The sequence below is a fragment of the Bos indicus genome, chromosome 4 (genome assembly GCF_029378745.1).
Source record: "Bos indicus isolate NIAB-ARS_2022 breed Sahiwal x Tharparkar chromosome 4, NIAB-ARS_B.indTharparkar_mat_pri_1.0, whole genome shotgun sequence".
Lineage (NCBI taxonomy): Eukaryota > Metazoa > Chordata > Mammalia > Artiodactyla > Bovidae > Bos > Bos indicus.
Genome location: NC_091763.1, coordinates 99,582,698 through 99,601,989, shown reverse-complemented (window position 1 = coordinate 99,601,989; position 19,292 = coordinate 99,582,698). Strand labels below are relative to the sequence as shown.

At 36.5% G+C, this 19,292-nt stretch overlaps 1 protein-coding gene across 9 annotated transcripts in view; it reads left to right on the top strand.

The window, feature by feature from the left end:
• The window catches only part of CNOT4 (CCR4-NOT transcription complex subunit 4), a 152,626-nt gene that overhangs the window by 103,985 nt on the left and 29,349 nt on the right, over positions 1–19,292 (top strand). For all 9 annotated transcript variants that reach the window (XM_070788204.1, XM_070788205.1, XM_070788200.1 and 6 more), the window contains 3 exons: positions 13,511–13,568; positions 16,334–16,583; positions 17,476–17,973. In XM_070788204.1, coding sequence (XP_070644305.1) covers positions 13,511–13,568; positions 16,334–16,583; positions 17,476–17,973 — 806 coding nt within the window. The remainder of the gene's footprint in view (positions 1–13,510; positions 13,569–16,333; positions 16,584–17,475; positions 17,974–19,292) is intronic.

The following is a 19,292-nucleotide window of genomic DNA, read 5'->3' as shown; positions in this document are numbered from 1 at the left end:
CTAGTCAGTCAGCTCTGGTATCTTGCTCCACTGAAGTAGAATATTTTCAAAAAGTTTAGAGAGCCATGGGTATTTTTTCCAGAGGGTGGTTGTAATAAGTGCAAGGAAGGGAGGGGAAGGGTGGGTATCGGTAGGAATGGGTTAGAGATCGAAGTTTTTGGTGCCTTTATTTCTTAGAAGAAAAGACACGTCAAATATCTTTTTAAGATCAAACTTTATTACTGAAATACAAAATTATAATGAATAGATGGAGATTTTGCTTTTTGTTTTTGAAAGCTTGCAATAGTTTATGATGTTTAGGATGGTGGATGTCCATCTTTCAGTTTTAATATTAAGGATAATTAATTTTTTGTGCTTACCAGTAATAAAAGCATTTATTTTCTTTCATATTTGGTATGTCCTGGAGTTATGAGAAACTTGCAGTTAGACTCATACTTGCCAACTACAATCAGTCTAGGTTTACTGAGGCATTTTTCTCTTGCCATGTTAATTGTGTCATGTAACTTAAGATGTGGCCATATATTACTAGCAAAGTAATTTTAGTGTCAATGTGTATTTGAAGCCCCTGTATCAAAATAAACTCTTTAAAAGCAAGCTTCCTGTCTGTAACTTAAATTTGTCCTTTGCAGTAGCAAATGTTTATCTCAGTTATTTAAGACTTTGGCGAGCATGAAAAATGAAAGTGAATTATTCTCAACGAATAAGGGAATATTTAGGAGCAGTATAAGTATGTACTTGGGTATATAGTAACACAACAGAAATTTGGAAATGTCCATTATACTGACATTTGCCTTAAATTTTACTTTATGTTCAAAATGCAACAAAAATTAGTACAACCTTGAAGACTTTTTATCTTTTGAATATGATAAACCAGGAAACTAAACCTCACTGTTTTTCTTATCCAACTCCCAGTCCTTGAAAATGTTTTTTTCTGTTTCCTCTACTGCATAACTGCTTGTTTTATGTTATAATTTTTAGAAAGCAGCAAAGAGACTATCTTTAGGAATTTGGTTGGTGTCACCACCAAGGAAATTAAAGGAAATCAAACTCAAAAATTGCCCAGTGGGCCAGTTAGAAACTAGCAAAGTTGACTGAGCATCTGAAGATCCAGAGAGAGGCACTTTGCAGATAGTTGTGAATTTGGTTTCTTTAACTGTAAAACAGAATTTAGATTTGATGTTAATGATTCCTTCTAGCTCTAAAGCCTAATAATTTCAGAGACTTTGAGGAGACTTGATACTTTTTCACTGTATTCCTTTTCCACTAGAACAGTGATCATCAGACACCAAATATCTCAATTTGGACTGAGTCAGAATCTCCAAGGACAGAATCTAGATATAGACTCTATTCTTTACATAAATAAATATAAATGTTTATATTTTGCAAAGCTACATAGCACCAGATTCCAACTGTTGGGTTAACTGGAAAATATTTACTCCTGAGAAATCTGTAATTTCACCATAGATTTCAGAACTATTTTATAGATTTCAGAACTATTTAGGACTAGAATTAAAAAAAAAAATTTAGTGAGACTATGAAAACATGTTTACAAATTTTTATCTACAGGGATTTATACACACAGCATTACCTTCTAGAAATAATACCTTGATTGTGTTATGAAACCTAACTTTAGTTCAGTTGAGTCGCTCAGTCATATTCCACTCTTTGTGACCCCATGGACCAGGCTTCCTTGCTCATCACCAACTCCCAGAGCTTGCTCAAACTCACGTCCATCGAGTTGGTGATGCCATCCAACCATCTCATCTTCTGTCATCCCCTTCTCCTCCTGCCTTCAGTCTTTCCCAGAATCAGGGTCTTTTCCAGTGAGTCATTCTTTCACATCAGGTAGCCAGAGTATTGGAGTTTCAGCTTCAGCATCAATTCTTCCAATGAATATTCAGGACTGATTTCCTTTAGGATTGACTGCTTTGATCTCCTTGCAATCCAAGGGACTCTCAAGAGTTTTCCAACACCACAGTTCAAAAGCATCAATTCTTTGGCACACAGCTTTTTTTATAGTCCAACTCCCACCTGACTACTGGAAAAACCATAGTTTTGATTATATGGACCTTTGTCAACAAAGTAATATCTGTTGTTTTTAATATGCTATCTAGGTTGGTCATAGCTTTTCTTGCAAGGAGCAAGCATATTTTAATTTCATGGCTGCAGTCATCATCTGCAATGATTTTGAAGCCCAAGAAAGTAAAGTCTGTCACTGTTTTCATTGTTTCCCCATCTATTTGCCATGAAATGATGGGACTGGATGCCATGATCTTTGTATTTTGAATGTTGAGTTTTAAATCAGCTTTTTCACTCTCTTTCACTTTCATCAAGAGGCTTTTCAGTTCCTCTTCACTTTCTTAGGTTTCACTTTTTATGAAACCTAACTAACTATTAGAATTTCCTAATCCCACTTGAAACCAGTGCTTATCAGTCAACTGTGTGATTCATGTGTCTTGATTTCTCTCTCTTCATATTGTTACTGGACAATGATGGTTCCAAGGCTAACATGCTGTTCTTCCACTTCTTAAACCAACTGAACTATGAGTGTAGCCACTGCAGCCAGGACCTTGCATATTTGTTACTACAGCCCAACTTGCAAAAATTCTGTTGGGACATTCTGGCCTTTCTTGGGGCCATACCTAATCGGCTGAGATGATCTTTGATCTCTTTAATTCTGCTCCAGGCTCAAAGGGCTCAGTCGAAGCAAGGAGAGGAAGACCTCAAAGAACCTGTGGAAAGCCAGCAGCATGAGATTGAATCCTGGACCCTGGAATTAAGGGCTTGATGGAGAAACTGGTAAAATCCATCAGCCAACTGAAATGCCAGCAGGATGTCTTTTGCCTCCAATGTAAGAGCCAGACCCAGTGAGGATACCCTTTTTGGACCCCTATCAGACCAGACAGCAGCAGCTTTTTCAGGAAATTCTCCGTGAACTGGTCTAAAGGAGTAAGGAGGTGTTGGATGCCTCCAAAGGACTACTGGGCCAGTTACCCTAATTAAAGTATTGCTGTTGAAGTTGGAGGCATGGAATGTTCAGCAGCACAAGGCCTGCAGTGCAGTGCCCCTGGACCATTGGCTGGATCAGCTGGAGAAATGTTCACAGCTAAGCTGTTGTTTCACCTGAAGAAGCTGATGGAATTGAGTTGCTCAGTTATATATCAGGACGACCCTCTGACCCAAGGGGCAGACCTGTGAAAGGTCCCATAGAGAGAGTTGCTTTTATGTCTGTTCCACAAAGCCTTTTTGGTAGAAACCCAGCCGTGCACAATTCCCCATTGGCCCCTCATCCTCAAGGCTGGGAGGAAGTTTACTGTTCAAACAAGGCTGCTGAAGAGATTCCAGGAAGGCTGTGGGTCACTGACTGCAGAAGTCTCCACTGACAGTAATCTTCCTCAATTATAGTCATCCCTTGCTATTCATGGGGATTGATTCCTTAGGATGCCAAAATCCTCGAAGGCTCAAGTCCCTTATATAAAATGGTGTGGTATTTGCACATAACCTACACACATCCTCCTGTATACTTTAAATCATCTCTAGATTACTTATGATACCTAATGCAATGTAAATGCTAGGTGAATAGTTGCTAGCACAAGGGAAATCCAAGTTTGCTTTTTGGAACTTTTCTGGAATTTTTCTCCTCTGAATATTCTTGAATCTGAATAGGTGGAACCCACAGATGTTGATGACCAGTTGTACAAAGTTTATAGAAGTTCAACATTCTGACTTCAAACCAGAAAACTTTGTGCCCCAAGAAGAAGCAGGGTCAGGTTTTAATTTGGTCTTTGGCTCCCTGACTCCGGAGCAATGTTCAGGTGGTTCTGGAAAGGGCAACAGTAGGGGACTGCTGGGTGCAACAGGAAGTGCGCATTATCAGCTTCATGGTCGGATACAACTACCAGGATCTGAAGCAGGAGCTGAAAACAGACACCTTCTCTTTGATGATTATTTCTAATGTGAACGTACTCTTGATTGCCTGGTTCTTGATTCTTTGGTTCAGTCTGATCAGTTCAGACCCCTAGAATCAGCAGTTCTTTTCCAGTACTGCCAGGGATGCCAGCTTCTGAAGACCATCTCTGGCACCTTTCTGCTGCACTTCAGTGAATCATTGGAAGGGGGCATTATCTGCTCCTGGTTGAATGATGATGAAGTGCAGCCCTGCACCAGGAACGTACTCCTGTCATTCTTGCTAGCTGAAGTCATCAACTACTAACAACCTCTTTGAGGAGAACTTACCTGAGAACCTGCAGTACTTCCTCCACTCCTGAAGCCCGAGGGATGAGGCTTTTGGGTGCTATTATAGGAGGAAGTTAATTTTCAGGAACAGAGGAAATACCTGAAACATAGACTCATTGTGGTCTCTAAGAGACAAGTGGATGAGCTAAAACAACCACTAGAGCCAGAACTGGAATCATTAGAGGGGAAGCCCAGACTGGCACAGGGAGCCAGAGCTAAGCCTGAAGTTAGAGTCACTGCTTGAGCAGGGCTGGATCTGGAACCAGCAGTAGAGCGTACTCTAGGCATGCTATCACAAAGAAAGCCAGAGCCAAACCCAGGACCTGAACTGGAACTGGAGCCTGTTCTAGAGTCATTCCCATGGAACCCTAAGAAACAGGTGTCTATCTTCATTAGTAAATGTGATATTTATGTTTGCTTTCCTTTCTTAACCTTCTTGGCATTGATAATGGGTGGATGTATGTTGAATGTAAAACAACAAATTTTATTAGTATGACAGAGCTTAATGAAGAAGGAATTTGGACACTTGATCCCAGGGGGTTGTGAGAACTTTGGCTGGTTAGTGGTAACTCTGAGATACATGTTTTCTGTTCAGCCATCAGAGTGCAAGAAGTGTACATTTATTGCAGTTAGACTTGGGAAATGTACTTTTTCTTTATATTGAGTTTATACATTCATTTGCAAGGACTCCCCCATCTTTATTTTCCATTTTGACACTGATAGTTGCATTTACTATGGCAGGTTTAATTTTAATTGACCCATGTTTTTTACATAACAAAAACTTATTTTTTTACAACCCACATAACAAAAAACTTTCTAGTTATATCCTTATTCCTAAAGCTGTCATCTATTATTCCTTGAATTTGTTAATTATTCTTAAAATAAATTGAAGAATATACTAAAATTGAATGGGACTTAAGCTTACTAAATCTTGCCCTGATCCTGATTTTTCAGTAGCTGTCTTTGAATTGATGACACTGATATCAATAAGACCTTCCCAGATGAAGTGTTAAGTATTCATGAATCAATGTTTATGAAACTGCAGTTGGTATGGTGGAAAAGATGCTATAAATTATTCTAATTAGTTGTAATCCAGAAACAGTCTCAAGGTTTAATTCTGAATGCTATAATGTTTTCATATATTACCCTTGACATTAGCAAGATTGACCTCATCTAAGTTGAAAATTATTATTTAGTGCTTTCTAATGATGATAATTGAGGTGGTGAACCAAGATGAAGACACTGAAGTTTTCTTTTGTGGTATTTTGCTCTCATCTTTCTGTTTCTATGACTACTCCTTCCTCTCATTTTTAAGCCCTTATTCCCTATTGCAAGAACAGTGCAAATTTGGGGAAGGTGACAGTGTAGATAGCACCAGGAATCAATCTCTCCACCTGGACAACAATTGCACTTGCATAATCTGTCTAATGAAACTGTTCTTGAACTCTTGAGGTCTTTTGAAGGCTTGCAACTTTCAGGAAAAGACCTGGCAGTTAATTTTGGTCAACTTCCACTCTTAGCACAGTAGCTTCCCACCCTCATCCCCAGCCACATGGCAGGTGCTGTGTACATGTTCCTAGAGCAGCTTGCCTATAGCTTGTGGAAGACAGGATGGACAAAGTGGACCATGTCCTCAGATATTGAGGATCTCTGCTCTGATTGCTGATCATGGCTTCTGATCACAGGTGCAAACAGAGAGGCAGGCAAGCATTGTTGTATCTCCTCTCGTAGTTACAAGTCCCTTCCTCTCTGACTGAAGTGATTTCCAGAGAATTTGATGGACTGATACCCACTTGCCATACCCCTTTAATTTTTACTTTTTCTCCTTTTGGGACCTGGGCATTAAAGACTAGGACATTCAAAAACAGCTACATATAAGGAAAAAATTAGAAAGTCACTCTGCATGTCCAGGGAAGGCTCAAAAAAGACCTGAGAAGACCTTAAGTTTACAGCTAAGACTAATTCTCAGTACAGAGATAGCCTGCAACAATCAAAAAAAAAAAAAAACACCAAACACAGCAACTGGTAACAAAAAGAGCAAATACTGGGGAAAGGGGAGAATCTGCTTTCCAGAGGTAACATGTTACTAGATAGATTCAAATGGAGAGTGTTAAACAAAAAAATCAGAAGGCATACAAAGAAACGGAAAAGAATGATCCATTCAAAAGAAAATAATAAATCAACAGAAACTGTCTTTGGAAAAGACCTAAATGGCAGATATACTGGACAGTCTTTAAATCTTATAGATTCTTAAAGAATTAAGGAAAGTTGTAGAGAAAGAAAAGTGATGTGTGAAGAAAAATGGAAGCATCAATAAAAGGTAGAAAAATTTAAAAGAAACTAAAAAATTCTGGAGATGAAAAGTACAATAATTGAAACAAAAAATGCTCTGGAGGATTCAAAGACAGATTTGAGAAGACAGAAGAAAGAATCAGCAGACTTAAAGATAGGGTGATGGAAATTATCTAGTCTGAGGAACACACAAAAATTGAGGAAAGGTGAACAGCCTAAGGGACTTATAGGATTCCAGGGGACCAGCAGATGCATTATTGGAGTTCAGAGGAGAAGAGAGAAAGATGCAGAGAGAATATTTGAAGAGAGAACGACTGAAAACTTCCGAAGTCTGCTGAGTATAAACATCCAAGAAGCTAAACAAATTCTAATTAAGGTGAATTCAGAGACCCACAGTGAGATACTTGAGACAGTATAATCAGAGAGGGCAAAGGAAAAAAAGAGAGAATCTTGCAAGCAGCAGGAGAAGCAAATCATCACATAGAAGGGAATCTTCAGTAAGATTATCAGCAGATTGCTTATTAGAAAGTTTGGAGGCTGGAAGGCAGTGGGCTGATAGACTCAAAGTGCTATAAAGAAAAAATATATATACACCAACCAAGAATCTTCTGTCTAGAAAAACTGTTCTCAAAGAGTGAGGGAGACACTAAGATATTGCCAAATAAACAGAAGCTAAGGGAATTCAGGACCTCTAAACCTGCCCTGCAAGAAAAACTCAAGAAGTCTTGCAAGATGAAATAAAAAGACATTAAGCAATACCCTAGAGCTGTATGGAGGAAAAAGATCTCAATAAAAGTAAACCTAGTGTTATAACAATGGTTTGTAACTATGCTTTTTTCTTCCTGTAGACCTTAAGAGCAGTATGTTTAAGGTCCAGTACATTAGTATAAAAGCTAATATTACCCTGCTTCATGACTTCAAATCTTGTTTTCTACATAATTTAAGAAACTGCATTCAGAAGAATTACTAGGGGCACACAATGTATGAAGATACAGTTTTGTGATATCAGTAACCAGAAGGGCTAGGGAAAGGAACTATGAGTTTTGGTATATTGTTAAAGTTAAGTTAGTGTAAATTTAAGGTAGACTGTTGTGACTTTAGGATATTAAATGTAATTCCCATGATAGCAACAAAGAACTCTAGAATGTACACAAAAGGAAGCGAGAAACATTTCACTACAGAAAAATAAGCTAAACATAAAAGAAGATAATAATGCAATAAACGAGGGGGGGAGGCTATGAGACATATAGAAAACAAATGGCATGGTGACATAAATAACTTTTTACTACCAGTTATGTTAAATGTAAATGAGTTCAGTTCTCCATTCAAAAGAGATGGGCAAAATGGATAAAAATACATAGTCCAGCTATATGCTGTCTATGAGGGGCTCACTTTTGACCCAAAGTCACAAACAGGCTGAAACTGAAAGAATGGGAAAAGATATTCCATGCAAATAGGAATCAAAAAAGATTAAAGGTGGCCCTACTCATAGCCCATGGACAGAGAAACCTGGCAGGCTACAGTCCATGGAGTCACAAAAGAGTCAGACACCACTAGCAACTAAACAAACTACTTCTAATATCAGACAAAATAGACTTTAAATAAAAAAGATTAATGAGACAAAAAGGACATTATATATTAATAAAAGCTCAGTACAGCAAGAAGATAGAACAATGATAAACATTTACACACTTAATGACCAAAATATATGAAGCAAAACCTGACAGAATTGAAGGGAGAAATAGTTCTGCAATCCTAGCTAGAGACTCAGTACCCCACCCATAATAATGGATAAAACAACCAGACAAAAGATAAGGAGAGGATTTAAACAACACAAACATATACAGAACACTAGATACAGTATACGTACCTAGTGTACAGTATATGACCACTGTACCTAGTGTTCTGTATATGTTTGTGGTGGTGTTTAACAATAGAATACACATTCTTCTCAAATGTACATGGGACATTTTCTAAGATAGACCATATGTTAGGCCACAAATCAAGTCTCAGTAGATTTAAAAAGATGAATATACAAGGTATCTTTTCTGACCACAGTGGCATAAAGTTAGAAATCATTAACAAAAGGAAACCTAGAAAATTCATAAGTGTGGAAATTAACACTTGAACAAATGGGTTCAAAAAGACATCACAAGGAAATTAGAAAATACTTAGATGAATGAAAATGAAAACACAGCATACCAAAACTTCTGGGAAGGAGCAAAAGTGGTGCTAAGGGGGAAATTTATAGCTCTAAGTGCTATATTACATTAAAAAATAAAAAAGATCCCAAGTCAACAATCTGACCTCACAGTTTAAGGAGCTGGAAAATGAACAAATAAGCCCAAAGCTAGCAGAAGGAAGAAAATAAGAAAGATTAGAGCAGAGATAAGTGAAATAGAGTATAGAAAACAATGGAGACAATTGAGGAAACCAAAAGTTGGCTCTTCAAAAATATCAACAAAACTGACAAAACTTTAGCTAGGTGAACTGAGAAAAAAGAATGTCTCAAATTACTAACATAAAAAACTGCAGTGGGAACATTGCTACAAATTCTCCAGAAATAAATATGAAAGTACTATAAACAGTTGTACACCAACAAATTGAATAACCTACATGAAATGATTCCAAGAAGCACAAAACCTATCATGACTGTGTTACAAAGAAATAGAAAGCATGAATAGATGTATAACCAGTTAGCATATTGAATTAGTAATAAAAACTTCCCACCAAAGAAAAGTTCTGGACCTAATGGCTCGATTGTTGAATTCTACCAAGTATTTAAGGGAGAACTAGTAGCAGTCTTTTTCAAGCTTTTCCCCAAAATTGAAGAGAAGAGAATGATTCCTAATTAATTCTATGAGACCAACATTACCCTGATAACCAAAGCCAAAGACACTGTAAGAAAACTTCAAACTCCTAACGAACATTGACGCACATATCTTTAACAGAATACTCACAGAGTTCAGCATGTTGAAAAGATTAAATACCAAGACCGAGTGTGATTTATTCCTGGAATGCAAGGATGGTCTAATGTATGAAACTTGAACAGTACAATATGCCGTATCAACAGAATGTAGGTTAAAAGCCATATGATCCTCTCAATTGATGCAGAGGGAGCATCAGACACAAACACTTTGGTGACAAAAACCGTTAACAACCTAGAAATGGAAGCCACTTTGGCATAGTAAGAGCCATATATGAAAAACCAAAGTGAACATCATACGCAATGGTGGCAAGATTGAAAGCTTTTCCTGAGACGAGGAACAAGGCAAGAATGGGATGCCTGCTTCCACTACTTCTCTTCAACACAGCATTGCATTTTCTAGCCATGGCAATTAGCCAAGAAAAAGAAGAGGCATTTAAATTGGAAAAGAATATGTAAAGTTATCTCTTTGCAGATGGTATGGCTTTATACGTAGAAAATTATAATGATAATACACAGAGAGAGACACATACACACCTGTTAAAATTGATAAATGAATTCAGCAGTGTAGCAGTATATGAAGTTAACATACAGAAATCATTTGCATTTCTATACATGAACAGTGAACAATCTGAAATGAAATTACAAAAGCAAGTTCATTCACAATAAGATAAAAGAATAAAATACATGGCTGAAGTGACTTAGCACACATGTACGCATGCAATACTTGTGTAAGAATATGAAACATTGCTGAAAGAAGTTTAAAAAGACACATAAATAAATGAAAAGATCAATGTTTATGGCTTGGGATACTTAATATTAAAATGTCAGTTCTACCCAAAGCTGTCTACAGATCCCAGTCCTGTCAAAAATCCCAGAGTTTTTAACAGATGAAAAATCCATCCTAAATTCATGCAGAATCTCAAGGGACAAATAGCCAATATAATCTTAAACAAGAAGAATAAAACTGGAGGACCCATACTCCCTGATTTCAAAACTTATACAAAGCTGCATTAATCAAAATAGTATGATATCAACATAAAGATAGTCTACAGACCAGTGAAATAGAGAGCTCATAAATATTAACTCATATATAGCCAAATGATTTTTGACAATGTCACCAAGACCAGACTACTGAGGATAGGACAATCTTTTCAACAAATGGTTCTGGGAAAACTGGATATTCACATGCAAAAGGATGAAGTTGGTTGCCTGCCTAACACGATATTCAAAGATCAATTCAAAATGGATCTAGCATCTAAATTTAAGACCTTAAACCTCCCCTTGCCCCCCAAAAAACCTTAAGAGAAAATGTAGGATAAATCTGATGACATTGAATTTGGCAGTGATTTCCTGGAGATAACACCGAAAACACAGGTAACAAAAGAAAAAATAGATAAATTGGACTTCATGAAAACTTAAAAATATTATAAATCAAAAGACACTATCCACAAGTCACAGAATGGGAGAAAATATTTGCAAATTATAAATCTCTTAAGGAATATTAACCAGAATATGTAGAGAACTCCTAAAACTGAACAGCAAAAAGTGTCAAATTCAAATATGGGCAAAGGACTTGAATAGACATTTTCCCAAAGAAGATTTGTGAATGGCCACTAAGCATATGAAAAGATGAACATCACTAATCGTTACGAATATACAACTGAAAATTACAGTGAGATACCCCCTCAGACCCATTCTCCTCGCTATAGCCACCATCAAAAAAGCAGAAAACAAGTGAAGAAATGTGGGGATATTGGAGCCCTTGTGTACTGTTGATGAGAATTTAAAATGGTACAGCCTTTGTGGAAGAAAGTATGGCAGTTCGTCAAAAAATTTCAAAATAAAATTACCATATGATCTACCAATTCCACTTCTATATATAAGTGTAAGAGAATTGAAAGCTGTATTGAAGCGGTATTTGTGCAGCATTACCCACAGTAGCTTGAATGTAGAAGCAGTTTCAGTGTCCATGGATGGATGAATGGACAAACCAAAAATGGTACAGGGATTTCTTTGGAGGGAATGATGTTGAAGCTGAAACTCCAGTACTTTGGCCACCTCATGCGAAGAGTTGACTCATTGGAAAAGACTCTGATGCTGGGAGGGATTGGGGGCGGGAGGAGAAGGGGACGACAGAGGATGAGATGGCTGGATGGCATCACTGACTCGATGGACGTGAGTCTGAGTGAACTCTGGGAGTTGGTGATGGACAGGGAGGCCTGGGGTGCTGTGATTCATGGGGTCGCAAAGAGTCGGACATGACTGAACTGAACTGATACAATGTAATAGTATTTGGCCTTAAAAAGGAAGGAAATTCTGCTGTATGTTACAACATGATGAACTTTGAGAACATTATTATTTATGAAATAAGCTAGTCACAAAAAGATAAATACTCTGATTACAGTTTATACACAAGGCATTTAGAGTGGTCAGAGTCATCAAAACAAAGTACATGGTAGATACTGGAAGGAGGAAAAATAGAGAGTTGTTGTTCAGTGGGTATAGAATTTCATTTTTATAAAATTCAAAGTTATGGGAATGGATGTTGGTGATGGTTGTACAACAAGGTGTATTTAATACCACTGAAGTGTATTAATCTTTCTAAAACGTTGCTTTATTTGTATTATTTCTGTGCTCAAAAAAATTTCCAGTGGCCTCTGATGTCTTTCTCTTCTTACCTCCCATTGTTAAAATCATCCTATATGTTAGCTAAACTAATTACCTTTCTCTCAACCTTTTCTACAACCTTTTGATTCTTGAAATTCTTGCTAATCCTGCCTTTAATGCTGCCTGCCACCACCCGACCCCACTTGTCTTCCTTCTAACATGTAAATATTTTTTAAGGGCCTAGTTAAATTTGAACTTCCCTAGGAAACTTTTCCCAGTTGCCCCTCTTGGAGGGGCTCCTCTTTCTTCTGAAGATTTATGGCACTTAGTGTTTAAACTTAGTCCATTTAATAGTTGACACTGACTGGTGTTTGTTGTTGTGCACCTGTCTTGTTACCCAGCTACCTCTAAGTTTAGTGGGCCCAGAACTGTATCTTAAAATTATTAGGATTACCCTCTTGACAATAATATGAATTCATTTATTGATATACTGTGAATAGTAAGTAAAAGTGTTCTTCAAGGAAATTTCAGACTTACCAGTCAGATTCAGGAGCATCTGGCAGTGTTTCTGTAGAAGATGCATTCAGATTGGATACTAGTTCTTGTGAAATTATTCCAAAACAATCAAATACGGTACCAGTAAGTTGTTGGTTTGTAAGGTGACTTTATATATGTTTCCAGACAATAAAATAATTTTCAGAAATTTGAAATCTTAAGTTTTTTTTGCTATAGTATTATATCAGAAGTAAGTATTAGTTATATGAGTGCCAAAACTTTTGTTCATGTGCTGGATTAAAGTTTGTTATAGAAATTGCTTGCTTGATCAGTGTTGTAATGTTTATAAAGATTTCTGTTTTAAGTCAAATGAGTTAAAATGGACTTGAAGTTAGCAAATCTGTGTTACTTTACTGTGATACTGCATTTTCTCTTACGGAAATCAAGTTTTACTACTTTTGTTTGAGGCACGAAAGTTTCTTTCTGTTAGTCATGTGTGGTGTGTTTGTGTTTATGTGTGTATATGTATATACTTACATACGCCTTCTCTTAAGGTTATGATTAGGCTATTGAAGTATTAAAAATGTATTGATTTTAAGAACCTGTAGATGACATTTCAGTAACTTTTATGCCCTCTGTTAAGCACCTAGAAAAATAGAATTTTTTCAGAATTTTAATGGGGAATGTGTTTATCATGGGCACAAACTAAATAATGGATTAGTATACTTTTCCCCCCCAAAACTGTTGTTTCACTCATTGTTTTTGGAGAGTCTAATATTAGACTGTAAGTCACTCAAGGATAGAGATTTTATCTTAACACTTTGTGTCCCCAACATCTAACCTAATATTTTGCATCTGAGTGCTTTAGTAAATGTTAAGATGAAAAAATGTCTATTTTTCAGGCTTTGATTGTAGGAGAATAAATTTACTCTAATTTTTATTTTTTTACAGCCCTATTGACAAACCTTCTGATTCTCTCAGCATAGGGAATGGTGATAATTCTCAGCAGGTAAGATTGTGATACTATATTCCCTTATTTACCTGCCATCTGCTGAAATAAGACCTTCTATGCAAGTGAATTTTCTAGATAGTGAAAAATACTTTAAATACTTAATTTAAAAACACTTTTAGTGAACATCTTTGTTACATGTATAATAATTAGCTGTCTTTTTCTCCACAGAATAGAGCATAATGTAACCCTTTCTTGATGATGCAGAAGTATCATTATGACCATATGTTACAGTTGCTGTTCATTGTTCAAGTCCCTAAGTCATGTCTGACTCTTTGTGACCCCATGGACTGCAGCACACCAGGCTTCTCTGTCCTGGAGTTTGCTCAGACTCATGTCCACTGAGTCAGTGATACCATCCAACCATCTCATCCTCTCTTGTCTCCCTTCTCCTCCTGCCCTCAATCTTTCCCAGCATCAGGGTCTTTTCCAGTGAGTCAGCTCTTCATATATCGGAGCTTCAGCTTCAGCTTCAGTCCTTCCAGTGAATATATATTTATGGTTGATTTCCTTAAGGATTGACTGGTTTGAGCTCCTTGCAGTCTAAGGGACTCTCAAGAGTCTTCTCAAGCACCACAGTTTGAAAGCATCAGTACTTTAGTGTTCAGTCTTCTTTATGGTCCAACTCTCACATCTGTACATGACTACTGGAAAAACCATAGCTGTGACTGTTTGGACCCTTGGCAGCCGAGTAATGTCTCTGCTTTTTCATACGCTGTATAGGTTTGTCACAACTTTTCTTCCAAGGAGAATTTTAATTTAATGGCTGCAGTCACCATCTGCAGCGATTTTGGAGCCTGAGAAAATAAACTATGTTACTCTGCTATGTACCAATACATTAGTGTCCTTAGAATCCCTCATATTCTTGGTCTTTTTGACCTGACACGAAATGGTCCCAGACTAACATGCCTTCTGCATTCTTGATTTTGAGTTGTTTCTCTGTCCTGTGCTCCCCTGTCCCTTGTTGTCAACTTTAACTTTCTTTTTTTTAAAAATCTTATTGAGTTGATTTACAACGTTGTGTTAATTTCTGCTGTACAACAGAGTGACTCAGTTATACATATTCTGTCTCATATTTTTTTCCATTATGTTTTAGGGTATTAAATATAATTCTGTCTGAAATGCAGTAGGATCTTTTAATCCACCTTATATATAAGTTTGTATCTGCTAGTTCCAAACTGACTTTAATTTTCTGTTTCTTTCAATGAACTTTCCCCCAAGTTTCCCTCATTCCTCAAATGACTTTGGGCTTTGAAATGGTTAAATCAACTTCAAAGTTGTATCCAGTATCATACTGAATGAGGTCCTAATCTGTAGAGCATGCTTTGTATCATATTGTCTGGTTGTTAGCTTTTCACTACACCTCCTTACATTCTTTATACCCTCTTACTTAAAAAAAAAAGTGTTCTAATCTCTTCTGTAAAGAATGTGCAGTTTCCCACAACGTGAAATCTAAATTACACTGCTTTTCTAAACTTTTTGTTCATGAGTTCCATGAAAGTATTTGAAAATCTGCATGTCCCTTTGTATATTTTAAGTTAACATTAAATATTTTTTTCATAATAAGTTAAAAATAGTCACAAAGGATGTAATTTCCAGCTTATTATAAGTTTTTGTATTTTTAAATAAATAGGGACGGGGGATCCTGGTAGGCTGCCATCTATGGGGTCACACAGAGTCGGACACAACTGAAGTGACTTAGCAGTAGTAGTAGCAGACTATATTGGTTTTTAATTAGTATTCGAGAGATTTAAGTATCAGAATGTTTTGTTACTCCCTCATCCATTTACACAAGCTTGTCTTTAACAATGGGAAATTTTACATCCTTCCTTGACCTGATTTTTTTTAATAAAAAAAATTAATCATTTAACATAAAAGCTAAAATTGTATTGGAAATTTACTTCTTAATGAAGCAGATAGGGCTTTTTAAAATTAGTTTTCTTGTATCCATGGATGAATATTACCCTTTGGCACAAGGAGATGTTTTAGCAGCCATCTAATCGTGTTTTTGTTTTCCTAAATAAAAGTGCTGAGATATCTTGTTCGTATATATAAGTAAATGAAAGAAAGAGTATTATGTCTATATCACTCAAATTTTCAAACTCTTGAATTTTAAATACCTAAGAATCATATTAAGATTTATTATAAAAATTAGTTTCAATGATGTGTTTGGAAACAACTTGATTAGATATTTTCGTCTTGTTTAAAACCAAAGTATTGGGAATCACTTAGTTTGCCAAAGAAAATGTAGTCCTTAAGAGTCAGACACTCTGTCATTACTAATCTGAATATTTCTAATAAAGTTGTGTTTGGCTTCCAGAAAGTTTTCACTCTTGGGCAAAATACTTTGATTAGATCCCAGAGAGTAAGAAATAGTGAGAGAAATTAGGTTGTAAAACGAGAGGATACTGGCTGTGTCTTTTCAGGAGGGTCAGTTTTGTTATATAGAAGAGTACATATGTAAGTTGATGTTTTTTCAGCTGCACTGTGTGGCATGTGGGATTCTAGTTCCCCTACCAGGGATCAAACTGCGCATGCTCCTTACAGCAGACGTGTGGGATCTTAACCACTGGACTGTCAGATAAGTCCGAAGTTGATGGATCTTTTTGAAAATTCATACAGTCCTAAAAAAAGTCTCTTAAGTATCCCGTTTTTGAAGATCACTATTCTAGTACCTTTCATTGCAAGCCCTTTAAATTATGGCTTATTGTTGTATATAATATAAATTTATGTTGATTATTCTTTTCTTTTCCTATTTTATTTAGATATCTAACAGTGATACACCTTCACCACCTCCTGGTTTATCAAAATCCAATCCAGTCATCCCCATCAGTTCATCCAATCACAGTGCACGGTCTCCTTTTGAAGGAGCAGTAACTGAGTCACAGTCGTTATTCTCAGATAATTTTCGCCATCCCAACCCTATCCCAAGTGGGCTTCCTCCTTTCCCCAGCTCCCCACAGACTTCCAGTGACTGGCCTACAGCACCAGAGCCACAGAGCCTCTTCACATCAGGTACAGAGCAACACTGCATGTGTTAGTAATTATCCTCAGACTAAAATCAGCCCTTCACTGGGTGTGCTGTTACGCTGTTTTTATCCTCTTCTTTTTTCATAAAAATGTAAACATTTAAATTGCAAGAAATTGGATGGTTTTGAGAAGAGTTGTGTGATCTAGAAGTTACTGTGTTAACAGACTTCTCCAGAAATGAAGGATTAGATCATTTTTTCAGTATTCAAATACTTATTCCTCTAGGAAGTATTAATAGTAAGGGCTTACAGTTTTTAATTAGATTTGTATTTATATAGTTATATTTTAAAAAGTGTTTTCCCAGCTGACAAAAGAAGTATGTTAGTTAATATCGAAAGTTATATTTTGGAATTTGAACCATTTCCAGTTTCATTCATTTGTTCTCATTAATGTGAAGGATAGCATAAAATTAAGACAATGTAAAAAAATATAAAGATTAAATAGATACTTTTTTCATTGTTATAGTCGTATATAAAGCATATATTCAAAATTATTTATACTTGTGTCTTTGAGAAATACATTTTAAAAATAAACTTTAATTGAATTTTCTGACCATATTTATTACTTTATTTAAACAACTGATTCTGGGTTTTGATGATGAATAATTGAGAGTATGATTTGGGTTTCAAGTAGTACTTTGTTTTCCTTGATTAGCAAAATCAGTCTGTATCATTCAGTTTTTGAAGTTAGTAACTTAAAAATGAAATCATTGTTTAAAGTATCTGAGGCCAATTATAATTTTACAGTCTTAATGTTCTAATAGATCATAACAGATTTTGCATGTATTTATTTGCCTTTGTGTTATATAGTATGATGTTTCACTAGTATGGAAGTGAGATATATGTTTTAAATTCATCCCTGATTTTCTTCCCATCAGAAACAATCCCAGTATCATCCTCTACAGACTGGCAAGCAGCGTTTGGCTTTGGTTCTTCTAAACAACCAGAGGATGACTTGGGTTTTGATCCCTTTGATGTCACTCGAAAAGCCTTAGCAGACTTGATTGAAAAGGAACTGTCAGTCCAAGACCAGCCTTCCCTTTCGCCCACATCTCTTCAGAACTCCTCGTCACACACTACAACCGCCAAAGGTCCAGGCTCTGGATTCCTGCATCCTGCTGCGCCTACAAATGCCAACTCTCTGAATAGTACCTTTTCCGTCTTGCCACAGAGGTTCCCTCAATTTCAGCAGCACCGAGCGGTTTATAATTCATTCAGTTTTCCAGGCCAGGCAGCCCGCTATCCTTGGATGGCCTTTCCACGCAATAGCATCATGCACTTGAACCACACAGCAAACCCCACCTCAAATAGTAATTTCTTGGACTTGAATCTCCCGCCACAGCACAACACAGGTCTGGGAGGGATCCCTATAGCAGGTAGGTTCGTTTATAGCCTTTGAGAATTTGTGAATAACTCTTGCCTACAGGTTGTTGGGTGGGTAGGGAGGGTACTTTTGGATAACAGAAAGTATTTATTATTAGTCTTGGAAATTTCAATGGGAAACACTTTATCATAATCTAAAAAAATTTTAATTGGATGGATGCCTTGTAATATTGAGCTTTATAAGGATGGTGGAGTATTATACCTAGTTATTGCTCGGAAGCATTTTACTTAATAGCATAGTTACCATACTTTCTTATGGCATATAAGTCTTTCAAATGCAAAAAGAAATGGGCTCTGAAATTATGGTGCCATAATGTCCAATACCAAAAATTCTGATTATACATTCTAAAAGTAAACTGGTTCAAAAAAATTTTTTAGAGATGATAATTAGTGAGAGCATGAGGGATAAAGCCACCCTCTTAACTCCTTTTCACAATTTATTTTGACTGATAGACACACACTCACATCAAAACTCTGCTTATATAATAAAGGATATAATATTTGGGAACTCTTAATTTTCACAGACATATCATATGTGCATAATTATACTTTCTGTGAAAAAGAAATTGTTCAAGGAGAGATTTTTTTCCTTTTGGTCTGTCATGCTTTTGTTTCTGGGGTAAATATTAGATTCCTGTCAGTGATGCCAGAATATTTCTAATTTTGTACTGCTACCCTTGAAGGTTTCAGAACTTTTGGCATTTAAGGTCTTATGATATTTTTTTAGATCAAGTGACTTCTACATTTAAAGGAATCTTTCTTATTAATAGTTTTTCAAAGTTTGATTTGGGCTTTAGATATGACTGTTGAAAGAGTTTGTTTTCTCTTGATTCTGAAGAGAATCAAGTAGAATAGAATAGTCCTTCACTCTGTTACATAACTCATAAAATTTATTTTTATCCCTTGTCTTGGCCTTTGTGATATGGCATGGCACAGTATTACTGTAATAATGTGCTATCACCAGCAAGACATTTGTTCTCTTGTTTTTAGCAAGGTTGATAGATAAATTTTCAGAGATCCATCAAAATTTTTTGGTTCTATTCTCTTTGTGACTGCAGCATTTGAATTTTAAGACAAGTAGGTAGGTTAAGAGAATATGGTGTGTGGCTTTTGATACAGTCAAGTTAATTTACATATAAGTGTGATAGCACATGGGGTCTGTAGCTCAGTTGCTAAAGAATCTGCCTGCAGTGCAGAAGACCCGGGTTCAATCCCTGGGTTAGGAAGATCCCCTGGAGAAGGAAATGGCAACCCACTCCAGTATTCTTGCCTGGAAAATCCTCTGGACAGAGGAGCCTGGCAGTCTCCCATC